Raw genomic sequence first — 13070 nt, 5'->3', positions numbered from 1 at the left:
TTCTTCTTTATTTTTAAATGTTACTAATGGTATAAATTAAAGATAACCCCACGATTGACCCTAACGACAAACTCACAAAACACTTCAAATAAAAGAAAACATTATACTTGTTACAGAGCAAAACCTTAGCCGGCGACAGCTCGGTAATGTTCTCACCGCCATCCATCGTCAAAAACTCGCTAATGGAAGAATCGACAAGCCTACACTCCCTCATCAGCGCCGAAAATACGCCAGAAACAAGCAAATACGAAGACATAGACATTGAGGCAGTCATCACTGAGAAAACAAAGGTACAACACAGGTCTTTACTCCTTACTAATCCCGAACCTAACACCTTAGGTCCCACACAAATCATTTACCCAGAGTACGATAACGAAATACAACCATTCAGAGACGTCACGAACTTAGACGGACCGAGTTTCGCGAGATTAAACGCGGATAGACTTAGAACGATCAACTCAAGCAACGAACTCGCTTGCGACACTTTAATAGCACCCAAAGAGGTTCTAGCTAACGCGTTAGCAGACCACATATACAAAGTGACCAATCAGAAACCGTCTACGTCACGGATAGATGAGATTTTAACCAATAAGATTATGAATAAAAATGATTACGCGCAAAAAGAGAACCAATGGTGGACCGTTGATAAGGACACGGGACAAACGGACGAATTGTTTAATAGTGATTATTATATGTTCGCTAATATGTAAGATGGGATACGCTTATTGATTTAGGTAAGGTCTTGGATGTTTCGTTACAAAAGTCAACAGAATGTTTTGTATATTTATTTAAAGAACTTATGGTAGTTGTGGTCAAAACTTTTCTGTGTTCATCATGCATCGAGCATTATTGACACGAAAAAAAAATGGTTTTCAACCGTTCTTTGTTCAGAATTTTTATTTTTAGTTTCCATTTGCTTGAAAAATAATAAGAACATTTTTTTAACGAAACATCGTAAGACAATATATGGACTGTGAATAAATAGTGATACATTTGTAAGTAAATAACACGCTTAACTAAGTCATAAACTAAACGGTTAAATAAAACTCGTGGGGTACTCGATAAAAATCGATATCATATCGAAATAAATAAAAAACGTTAAAAATTTTGGTCTAGGACCACTAAAATCACAATTTTAAACAAAATTAATATAAACGGCTTAAAAATCATGTAATGTGAATATTAAAATAAATTCTAGTATCCCACATAAAACTACTAATAAACTGACTAACTAATAAAAATGTGATCAAATTCTAAAAAAACTAAAAAGTCAACTAAATCATTCATAATTATTAATTTCTAATGAGATTCGTCTTTAAATCACGTTTTAATCTAAAAAAAACAAAAATATCACTCCGAAAGTGATATGATATCTCGAATTAAATCGATTCTCGATTCTCGGTTGTAAATTTTATTAGTTTTAAAACTCGGTTTAATTTAGATAGGTTTTGCACCAAACTAATGTTAACGTTGAACGGTATTAGAACTTAAGTACCAAAGATGAGGTTTTCATCAAATGAACTATTCGTTTTTTTTTCTATTAATTTAATATATTCTTAATTAACTCTCTAGTTAAAAGATTTAGCTGTAATCGTCAAAAGTATACCTCAAGTTTACCATGCACCAAATTGTTTAAGTGTTACTAGTTTATAATAATTCCAAGTATTAATTCGTTAGGTTAAAATACTTGTTCGTAGTAACAAAAAACAAATAAGTACAAAATATTGTGTTTCAACAGTATTTATTTCATCGTGTTTTCTTATTCGAAAGATGTAAAAATAATAACTTTGATACGGAATTGGAAAACGAAATCGTTGGTTATAGGTTAGGTTAAGAGCATTAGGTTCTTTTCGAAGGCACGATTCCTTTTCACTCACTAACTTAACCCTAGTAGGTGACCTATCCTATCCTCGTATTTATTTATTTAGAAATTCTATTAATATTAGTATTTTTGCTTTGTATTTTGCCTTGAGAATATTAACATTTTTTTTATACTTAATTTAACTGTCATTCGGATAACGACTAAAATGCTGTCGCGTAGGTTGTGGAATTTGTATTTATACAGTACTTTTTTTTTGTTAAATTTATAACAATTTTAATATCGGCAGCTACTTAAGAGTACTTTATTTGGAATAAATAAATGACATTACCCCGAACCCTTATCCCTCCATTTTGTATTTTTCCCGCCAATTCCAATCCCGCCACAATATTGACAGGCCAGTGTTGAATCTTCTAAAAAATACTTATTTATTTATATCTTGTTATAGCAATTGTTTTTTGTTACTATTTATGTTTAAAAAAATGTTTTAATTTATTCTGTAGCTGTAGTTTCTTTGTATTATGGCAACATTTTTTTTTGTATTATCGATGTGTTTTTTTCTTATTATTTTGAGTAGTTTAGTGTCTCTGTCAATATTGTTTGTATTCCAATCCAATCCAAAAGAGATCCGATGTCATTTTTTATTTCAATAAATGTATTTTGTACATTATATGTTTGTTTTGTTTTTCACCCTTGGTTCTTAGACATTTAAATACGAAAATATAAGCGACTAAAAAGATCTTAATGCACCAGGAACCGTGGGTGTTGTGTACATATCCATGGAATTCCGTCTTCAAGCCAATGCCATCATAAAGCTCATTGGCACGTGTCCTTGGAGACTAATTTCGTGTATAGATGTATTAAGATCCTTGAAGAAGTTTAAATGTCTAAGCGTCTTGACTATTTAGGTCTGGATTTAAATTATTTTTTAAAGGCCTATTCTTTTCATGCACATAGATCAAACTCTAGATTATTACGCAATAATAATTAACTCAATTTTCAAGTCATTTATTATTTACAACAATACTTTGGAAAATTGATAATATTTTAAAGTGGTTTGACACAAATACTATGCAATACCAAACAAATCAATTAACAAATTCACTGTTGAAGGAAATAAAATTTAATTTACCTAACAGATTCTAATAAAATAACACAATTATTTAAAAACAGTTCTAAATCGAACACACTCATTATACGTAATGCAAGTTATCTGAAGAAAATTATCTCTTTAGCTCATTCCACAAGAAAGATAAAAAAAAAATATTTTGCGGAATATGAATATTCAGTTTGTATAGTAACTACAGTAAACAACTACATCTATACGAATACAATAATATACATGCATCTACACCAATAGATGTGAAACACATTAGCACAAACTGCACAAATAAAATTCGTTTCTAGGTGATTCGAGGCAACAATGATCCTATAATCGTTAAGAAATCTGCTGTTCGCTCTATCAAGTTCGACCAGGATCTGTCTGAGATGCAGGACGAGAGTGAGAAAACGTCGCCTTTTATAATGGTTAGTATTCTTTGCTTTATGTTTTAAATTAAACTTTGTATCTTAGGGTTGAAGCTACTACTTCATACAAAACAGATAGATTTTATTCCACGGATAGCCGGGTGAGGTCATCATTCATAAGGCTCGCGCGACGTGTCGTTGGTCGATCCCCACATAGGACACGCATTTGTGTGATCCACTCAACGTTTTTGTGCGTGTACATGTGACTTGAGTGTTTGTTAACCCCCCGCGAAAAAGATCATATTCCTTAATGAGAGTCCCCCTTTAATAACTTCTAAACCACTTATGTCCACTGTGTGATGTGCATTGTGCAGTGGTTTTGAGCCCTGTATAGGTCGGTATGGTTATTATGCGACTGGTTGATCCCCAAATGCGTGTTGTCGTGTCTTTTACAACTTGCTACTCTTCTTATTAAAGTAGTTTAGTATTCGGACGCTGCCAACCAACGTTTCTAACTTTATTATTATTACTTAATCACATCAATTGCGGGTGTCGCATTCAAACTGATAAAATAATGTATACAATGATAAAAATAAAACTTTTATTTTCCAGGGCTCCTACAAATGGCAAACATTTGCTTGTGGCATGACGCAAGATCAACTGGACCTTACGCAGTTAGCTCATCAGTATATGAGGAAAACGGCTTTAAAACCGAGATCACTTAACTTTCTATAGCTGAGTTTTATGTCCCGAACTATACAAGCAACATAAAAGTCCTAAAACCTAAACTATAGGGTTTCAAGCACATCTTTGAGTACCGAATTGATTTTTTTATGGTTCTCTCCTTTTCTGCCAGTCGGAATCTTCATTAACCTGAGCGAGATAAAGATGAAAGCTGACATTCTATACCGCTGCATTATCGCACTCTTTTTTCTCACGCTCTAATTAAGCGATGATACCTTGCGATAGAAAAGGATAGAAACAAAAAAAACATGATTCGTTGCTGTTAGATGTGGCATAACCAAGCTGCTTAAGTAAATTGGACCATAAGTTTAATGGCATAATGCTAAAATATGTTTGCGATTGAGTGTTCGGTTGTAAAATATGTTTAAGTTTATTTGTGGTTTTGGTAGTTTTATCTTTCTGCTAGTTTTAATCGTGGCCTTTGGACTGGTATCCGAATCATGCTTTTTGATTTTTTTATTCTTTATAACAAAACATCTATAAGTATTGATCATGCGAATCCTTTATTTTTCAGACACATTAATCTATAATTCATTTAATTTCCAATCAAAATAAAACTCGACTACACTCCAATCTAAAACTGAAATATATCAGTCGTTTCTTTATTCAATAACTGTTTGTATTAAACGCTCCTTGATAACCTTTTTTAATAAAGTATATTTAAAAAAGTCATTCTCAGTAATTTGTTCATATTAAATCATTCATCATTAAAATAGTTCAATCCTAATAATTTCACTGTCAATAGGCCACGATCTAAAAAGTAGAATACAACGCAGTCGCACGTACGCTTATTAATATAGAATACTTTAGATAATATCGTTTAAGCATTAAACATAAGAGTTGTAAATAAAAACAGTGTGATTCTAGTATATAAGTATAATTATGTACGAATTGTCTAGAAAGTTATGTAATGAGAAAATATAAAATTATAGGTCAATGTTAGTATGTTTCATTATTTTAAACTATATGATTTCTGGAGGCATTTCTCTTAAAAAAATATTGCTATTGTAAAGCGTGACACGGCGTAGAGCGCTGTCCCTCTTCCACGCATGCAATGATGTTACATTAAAAAGAGATAGGTATACTAGTTACATTAATATCTTGTGAATTTAAGCTTAATTTTAGTATGTTTTTTTTTGTGTGTACGTTTGCACGTTTCATAGATTTTTTTTATGTTAATTTACTTCACTGTCTTGTCCTTACTATTTTTTTGTAAAATGTGTGAAAACATGAAAATATTTTATTATCATCATCTTATCTTCTAAGCCTAGTTTAAACGGGATTTAAAACTAAATTATGTTAAAAATTAGATTATTTTATGGCTAATTGGTTACAATTCGTTAAGTCAAAGTATGTATGAAAGTAATTTTCGATTTTATTTCGAAGAGATCCGTTTTTTTAAATTATATCTGAGTTGGCTCGTTTGCTTCGTGTGATTTTTTTCCCTTTTTCTATCCGAGACTTAAACTAGAAAAAATATTCGGAACGAATACATTAATGTATTGATCCTAGTAATATTTGAAATACAGCTTCTATGCTTCTGCAAAATCTTCAACAAATGGGTTTATTTCTCAAAACTTTGGTTAAGTGTAAGTCGGGCTCATGACATCGAGTTACCATGCAAATAGGTAAAAAAAAAAACACGCATCCTGATAAGCCCGGTTTCAATTTAAAAGTTGTTATTACAAAAATAAATTATCTGCGTTTTCTCGATTCGCGACATACAGTCTGCTGACAGATAGACGGACATGGAGCCTAAGTAATGATTAGGGCCTTCTTAAAAATGAACCTGCCCTACCCATCATCAGGATATAACATAATTTATGATACGGCCATTTTTTTGGAAAACTTGGTTTATATTTCAGATTAAGTTGTCTATTCAGTAGCTCAGAAGCCGTACTCCGAATATGGACCAGAATAGGTCTAAAAAGTTGGGTGCATCAACCAGTACCGCCTCATTTTTTCTAGTTGGTGTCTAAACCTTTAAGAATTAATATAGTCTAATGTAATTTGAAAGAGTACAAATGTAGGGTTAAGTAAAACTCAATTATGTATATCTAACACCGTGGGTGAGTTATAGTAGCTCTATAGATTAATAAGATTGTAATTGCTTTTATTTGTATTTTAGATTTTTTATATAGAAAATAATAATTATGAGAATGTTTAATAGTTCATTATAGAGTCAATTTGTGTAGTTTAAATTAGGTTTAGCTGTCTTTTTTAGTTTGAAAACAAATGGAACGGAAATTCAACACTGCTGACAGAATTAAACTAAAGTTAAGTTATTAAAAAACTAAATTAAAAAAAAAACGGTTTGAAATGGCTTTTATTTAAGTGTTAGTAGGAGTTGTTACACGAACTTGTGCTTAAGCCCTTTGTCAACGCGGCATCGCAAGTCTTCTCTGCCTGTTTACACAACGATTTATTGTCCAAGGTTCTACCAATACGAAACTTATACAGAATGTGTTTGTTTAGAGTGTAACTAAGACGGGTGTAGGAAGCTTGCAATACCTTGTATACGATGGGCGTTAAAAAGCTACAAAGGTGTAGGAATAAGCTTTTATAGCCGGTATTCAAAATAACACAGATGGAAGTCACACTACGATGTTACACTGTCTTTGTCACTCTCCTAAAGTATGATAAAGACAGCATGACCTTCTTGCGTGACTCTCGTTAGTGTCGAACTTGGATACAGGCGTAAGAGTATTCTCTAAGCTTTGCTGGGACCAAGGTTTATTCGTAGATTTTGTCAATTTAATGGCTGCCAATTTACCCTAAAAATTGTGGTTTTATTAACAAAAATAAATAGAATCTTGTAAAAATCGATGTGCGATTTACTGTCTTAGTTTTGTAACTCTTCAGAACAATTTAGGCATATTTTAGCTAATGTTTAAGTTTTGTATAATATTTAAAATTTAAGAGGCAATATTTATACGAATTATGTTAAAACATATTTTATTGTACGTTTTTTATTTTGATGTCTATTAATTTATATTTCCTTTATTCGGAATTTCTAACGGCTGCTCAACTGATTTTAATAATGAAATGTCATTTAATAATCCTGTCAAAATATCGAAGCACTCTGTACATTGAATTGTGATAAAGAACTTGCATATTCATGTTTCTTACTAATTTAAGCATGTGAAATCTTTTCTACCGAAAAAAATGTAACAGAATCCGATTAACTGAGTAACTATCTATATGTTGGACAAACAATCTTAGTTTTGCAGCTGACAGTGGCGCTAGTGTAGCTGTCAACACCACAACAACTGTCACTTTGACGTCTAAAATGTTCAGGTAAATATTTAGTTCCAATTTTCGCCACCGGAACGAATAAGTTTGTAATGTCTAAATAAGTTTGAACAGTCTAGTTGATAAGTGATTGCCATTTTTATTTTATACAAAGACTTGGATAGTGTTTTTATTTTGTGACAACGATTATATTGTTCTAGTTTGTACATAGCACGTAGATAATGTTTGTAAGTATATTATTATGGATGTTTAATTAAGAAATAAATGGTTTTATAGAAAATTTGGTTGTTTTAATTAATCGGCTAAAATGTGTAAATGTTTTACGGGGTGAGTTCGAGAACTGGTAGTATGTATTTAAACACGCTGACTTTTTATGCAACTTAATGTGAAGAAACACCAACGACAGAAGTTAGAAAAACTTTGAAAAAGAACTTTCTGATGACGAAGTACTGTAAACTATAAATAATGCACTTCATTTGTTAAAGTATCTAATGAGAAAAGGTAAACAAACTTGGTGTATATTTTTGATTTAAAACTGCCTAATATGAAAACTACAATAAAGATTTCGTGGGGCCTAATGATCATTATTAATTGCCTGACCAGTTTCGGACCCAACTGGGGTTCTTAATTATGAGCTCGTGGCGAAAAATATGTCTGACGGACTACAGTTTTTTTTGTCAAATACCCTATTCGGGACCCCGCTACCGCGAATATTATCAATTCGAAGATATTCGATTCTTTATTTAACGTGATTGTATAGACACACCAAGATGCTACTACGAGTTAATAATTTGTATCTTTACTCTGATTTTTATAAACCTAATTCTTTGTTTTTATTCCAAATTCTGGTTATCTGTACTCTCATTTAGGTTAAGTACCTCAACAAATGGACTATTCAGTACAGTCACAAATTCTGTCTTATAAACAGCACTTAAGACTAAAGACAGTAGGTATAGTACCTTCACTACCTAGTAATGTCATCAGTAACTGAAACGTCTTGCGAAATTGCCTGCTGGCTGGAGACCGGGGTCTATTAGCATGGGGAGAAATTAAATTGTCGGGAAAGGTGGTGGATGGTGATAAGCGGAGCGGATAGCGGGTAAGTTGTGTAAATTGATTTGTGTATGAAAGGCGGATTGTAGCTTTGTTTATTTGCTTGGAGCTGTTTTAATTTAACCTGCTTTAAGATATTTGATTTTTGCGTCGCGTGGGTGTCAAGAATTCAAGTTATATGCACATTCACAAAACACGCAAACTTAGAACAAGCATTCGTGAGTCACTCAAATGTTAAGTGGGGTCCGAACCGATAATTCGTCGCGCACAGCTGGTTTGGCGTGGTGGTCGTGGCGTCATGGAAATTTGAAGAAGGGATTTTTACACTGCCAACGTAAGTTAATTAGTATGATGTAAAGCAAGAAATGTGTGAATTTAGTTGCTCATTCAGTAAAAAAAGGGATAAATTTCTAAAACATTACACATATTGTTACATGTTTCACAGAACTTAAAGCAAAACTCGCATCAAAATGATCCAAGTTAAATACCTATACCTGTAACAAATACCAATTCGATAATTAACCCTTTGAGGCCACGGAGCTAACGCAAATTAGTTCTTACTTCGAATTCTCAAATAACCAGAAACAATACAACTAATAAAATTGAACAGACACGTTTCCGAACCCCACATCAGGCACAAACCGCACAATTATTCGATCACCCATAATTAATAATCGCCTGAAATAACCTACTTCATTACCACTGTGGCACTGCCCTTATGTCGTATAACCGTGCGATGTTCAAGCGAAAATCAACTGTACTTAGCTTCATTAGGGCTTAAATTACGTTGGCTTAGAATCAAACCCCAGTCGAAGGCTTGTAAATTGGAGTAACATCGCTCGCAGCAATTAAGATTGCATGTCACTGGTCTAAATTTAGTTAAATTCCTCGTTGAATTTATCGGGACTTTTGTATTAGTGTCTATCTTATTTAGCGTTAAGGCTGTCATACATGGATAACTTTGTACTAATATTGATTAAATATATTCATTTTACGATGTGAGATTGGCAAAGTGTTTGGTTATCGTGATTCGAGGTGTTGATCAACTAATGAGGTTGATAACAACGAATTTTCGAACTCATTTATTGATATAATGGCAACATAATATATTTGACACACAGATTTAGTTTTCAAACTGTAAATGAAAATCAAGTCAAACATGAAGTTCAGTAGCTTAGGGGTATACTGTCAGACCTGACTCGGAACAGTATCTCAAATCTCAAATCGCCGGCATTGGTTTGGAAACTGTCTGCTTAAAATAGGATTGGGCCGGATACCTTAGTCGCTTACCCGGTAACTCCTGGGTCCTACGAACCTAGTGAGATGGTGTTTTGCACTGAATTTATAGATCAACAAATGGTTAGAAGAAGCCATAGACCTGACAATGAAAGAATCGATAGGCTTTGCTCTGTTAAATTGTTTCATTCACTTGACAACTTCTATGCTGAAGCTAATGCCATGTTACATAGGTAGTTACATAAGACTGATACCTACAGAACCAACTCATGTATTAAACACGCCAATCACTGTGAATCACTGTGAGAGAAGTGTAGCGGGTTCAATTCCCGGAGGTCAAGCATTCTGCGTTGGTATTCTTGTTTCAAGTCTGGCTATTCTTAGCGTTTAATGTTTACGGAACCACCCGCTGTAGCTACGAGCACTTTTAAGATTGATACACAAATGCACATTAAACAAACTCTCTTTTTGTAGGTTTATCAATGGGACAAGACCGTCACACGTGCCTATTATTGCAACTCCCGTATATCATCTGTAGTTATAATAAATCAAGGAATACCACCCAGTACTTGAAGTCGCTTTGTCCAAACGTTTCACTGCCTTGTAACTAGTTTCTTGATTTCGATAATATTTTTATCAAATACTTGTGAAAGTTTCAACTGTTTAGCTATAACATTTCATGAAATACAGTCTGAAAGACACGCGAATGGAGCGTTAGCCAGAAATTTCCGTTTTTACCCTTTGGGTACAGAAACCTAAAATACTTGACAAGTTGTTCTTAAAAACGACCTAAAACTCTTTACAATAATACAAACCTTACTCAATAACAACACACAAACATTTCAAACGAAAGCATCAAAACCCGAGTATATAATTTCTGATTAACCTACCCCAGCCTTGATATGATATTCAAAACTTAATCCGAGTGTGATTGAGAGTGCAATATCCGTTTACGTAGCTGCCACATATTAGCAACCTCAATTAACGAGTACCTGTTCGCTGTAGGGAGACCATGGTATGAGAGGTTTAGGATACACAACATTTTACACAACGCCATCTAGTCTCAAACTAAGCAAAGCTTGTATTATGACTACTAGGTAACTGATTAATATACTTATAGATATTATTTACATAAATTAAACCCTTATTATTAATAATATACTTAATAAAAGAAATATTATTTTTTACTTGAAATTTTTAGGATAAGAGTGTTACTAGATACTTACACTAGGTTTGGTGATCACGTTCTATTTGATGACACATACATTAAAGAAAACTTACTTAAAAGTAGGTCAGCTACGCTGAAAATTTAGTACAAAAAATCTCAAAAGCTATAAATAGGTTGGGAGACAAATAAATTTGACGGTGGTCACCACAATTTGCCACCCAAAATTTGTGACCCTAACAAACGTCGATTAACTTCGGTATTTATTTTTTTGTAGTGGCAACTGAGTTATATCGTCTGTGACAAAAATTACTGTCAAAATTTAAACAGTTCTTCACGGTTCATGACAAACAACCTGATGTCAGACAGATAGACGAATAGACGGGATAGACGGGCAAGCGGATGACGTCGTGTCTCAGCAATACATCGGGTTCCTTTTTAACCTTTGGGTATGGAACCTAAAAGGAATCTGAAAACTTTACAAAAAAATATGAGAACGTAAATACAAATCTTCTTTTTTGGAGGGAATTTAAAAGTGCACCAATGCTTCTAGAATTAATAGACGTGAAACTTTTAAGATGTTGTAAATAACAAATTGCAATCGGTTATCCATACAAAGTATGTCATTCAGACTCTTGAAAAAAAATACACTGCCCACAGAAACTAAAATGAATAAGTTTCAAGGCTCTTTAAATATTAATTTACGTTTTTTGTTTCAATTCTCGAAGAAGCATTGTCACTCTATCGCGAAACAATAGCTTCAATATTATTTTGTTATTTTAATCGTAATTAATCGTCAATTGTATAATCCTGACTTAATTATTCTACAAACTATGTTAGCATTTGCGTATAGAGGCATTTCATAACATACATATTAGTATATATAATACTAGCTGTTGTCCGCGACTTCGTTCCCGTGGGTAGAAGATATATGTTATGATTTATACCTGCCCTGTTTGTTCACATTTTCCAATGTTCCTATCTTCGCTCATACTAGTCGGTAGTGGGTTAAAGCCTTCCTCGGTGAATGGTCTATTCAACACAAAAATAATTATTCAATTTGGACCAGTAGTTCCTGAAATTAGCGCGTTCAAACAAACAAACTCTCCAGCTTTATATATTAGTATAGATTTAGTACTAACGGGATGAAAAGCAGTTTTGTTTCGTATTAAATGACGCGTCACGCGACTAGATTCAATTGTTTTTTACTTAACTACTTAAAAAAGTCCGATTCGAAAAATTGCCAAGAGTAAAACTTTATGGCTCGACCGATTTTTAACTAACATGTCTTAGAACAATTGCACAAAATTCACCTTTTATGTAAAACGAAATAAATTGAAATCGCACAATCCGACAGACCTACAGGCAGAAAGACACGTCGAACTAATATTAACACCCCGTTTTTGCGTCCGGAGTTAAAAAGATAAACCATCTTGGAGTGTTTCTGTGTTTAAAAACCCGTCTTACGAATACCCGCTTAAAAAAATGTGACACAACTATAAAGATTACCAAATCGAATATACCACTGAAATATATCAGTCTTTCGTCAGTCGCCTTTTCATTACGTTTGTTCCCTCAAATCTTTTGACTTTTTTCTTTTTTCTCTTTTTATTTAACATAAAATAGCTGTTATTTTGTCCCATAGAAAATACCAAGATTAGCTCAGTAGTTTTTTTATTTGAATTCGCGTGTATGGTTTTTTAAGAAAGGCTGCCAATTCCCTTGCGCCAAAGCAGTTACAAAAAATCAACTCACTATCTTCTCTTCTCTTTAAACGTATCGCCCAATATTTCAAACGCACTCAAGAGGTTATGAAAAAAATGTACATAAATGAAAACTTAACACATTAAACTCAGCTGTTTGAGAATAACACGGACCAGTGGGCAACTAGTTCGTAACTATCGATTGCAAATCTAGAACTCGACTCAACGAAGTACAGTTGTTTAATTGTTATTGTTATGTTCAACTTTTGGTTGTGTATTGGTATATACTTGTGTTAAACGCTTTCGGTTGTAGGTTGGCCAACTGTGCTTGTGCTATTTTCGTTTGGAACAAACATTTGTGTGGTTGACAAATGTTGGTCAAATGTTTTGGATGTTTGTCAAAGATATGGTGTGTCGTTTTTTAAGTCAGAATAACAGAACACTCTTGATATCTCTACATCACATTTTGGTTGACTGGTAGAGAATGCCTAAAGCATTAACGTCATTGTACATTTTTTACATAAAAGAAGTGTAAATAAATAAATACTCAATTGTGAAACGTCTCTTAGATTCATAATCCCACTTCTTTCCCGATCGAAAGTAGACATACTTCATCTAAATCGTCTACTTC

General features: G+C 33.2%; 1 protein-coding gene across 6 annotated transcripts in view; it reads left to right on the top strand.

Annotated features, from left to right (window-relative positions):
* Nucleotides 1–7562, top strand: part of LOC113499714 (myb protein) — a 60837-nt gene extending 53275 nt beyond the window's left edge. For 5 of the 6 annotated variants that reach the window (XM_026880286.1, XM_026880285.1, XM_026880284.1 and 2 more), the window contains one exon: nucleotides 117–2489. In XM_026880286.1, coding sequence (XP_026736087.1) covers nucleotides 117–710 — 594 coding nt within the window. In that variant the 3' untranslated portion in view covers nucleotides 711–2489. Of the gene's footprint in view, nucleotides 1–116; nucleotides 2490–3226; nucleotides 3347–3898 lie in introns of those variants that run through there. The other variant, XM_026880288.1, reaches the window with a different exon arrangement.
* The last annotated feature ends 5508 nt before the right edge of the window (nucleotides 7563–13070 follow it).

The sequence above is a fragment of the Trichoplusia ni genome, chromosome 12 (assembly GCF_003590095.1).
Source record: "Trichoplusia ni isolate ovarian cell line Hi5 chromosome 12, tn1, whole genome shotgun sequence".
Classification (NCBI taxonomy): Eukaryota; Metazoa; Arthropoda; class Insecta; order Lepidoptera; family Noctuidae; genus Trichoplusia; species Trichoplusia ni.
The sequence above is the reverse complement of the archived record's forward strand: the minus strand, read 5'-3'. Positions and strand labels throughout refer to the sequence as shown.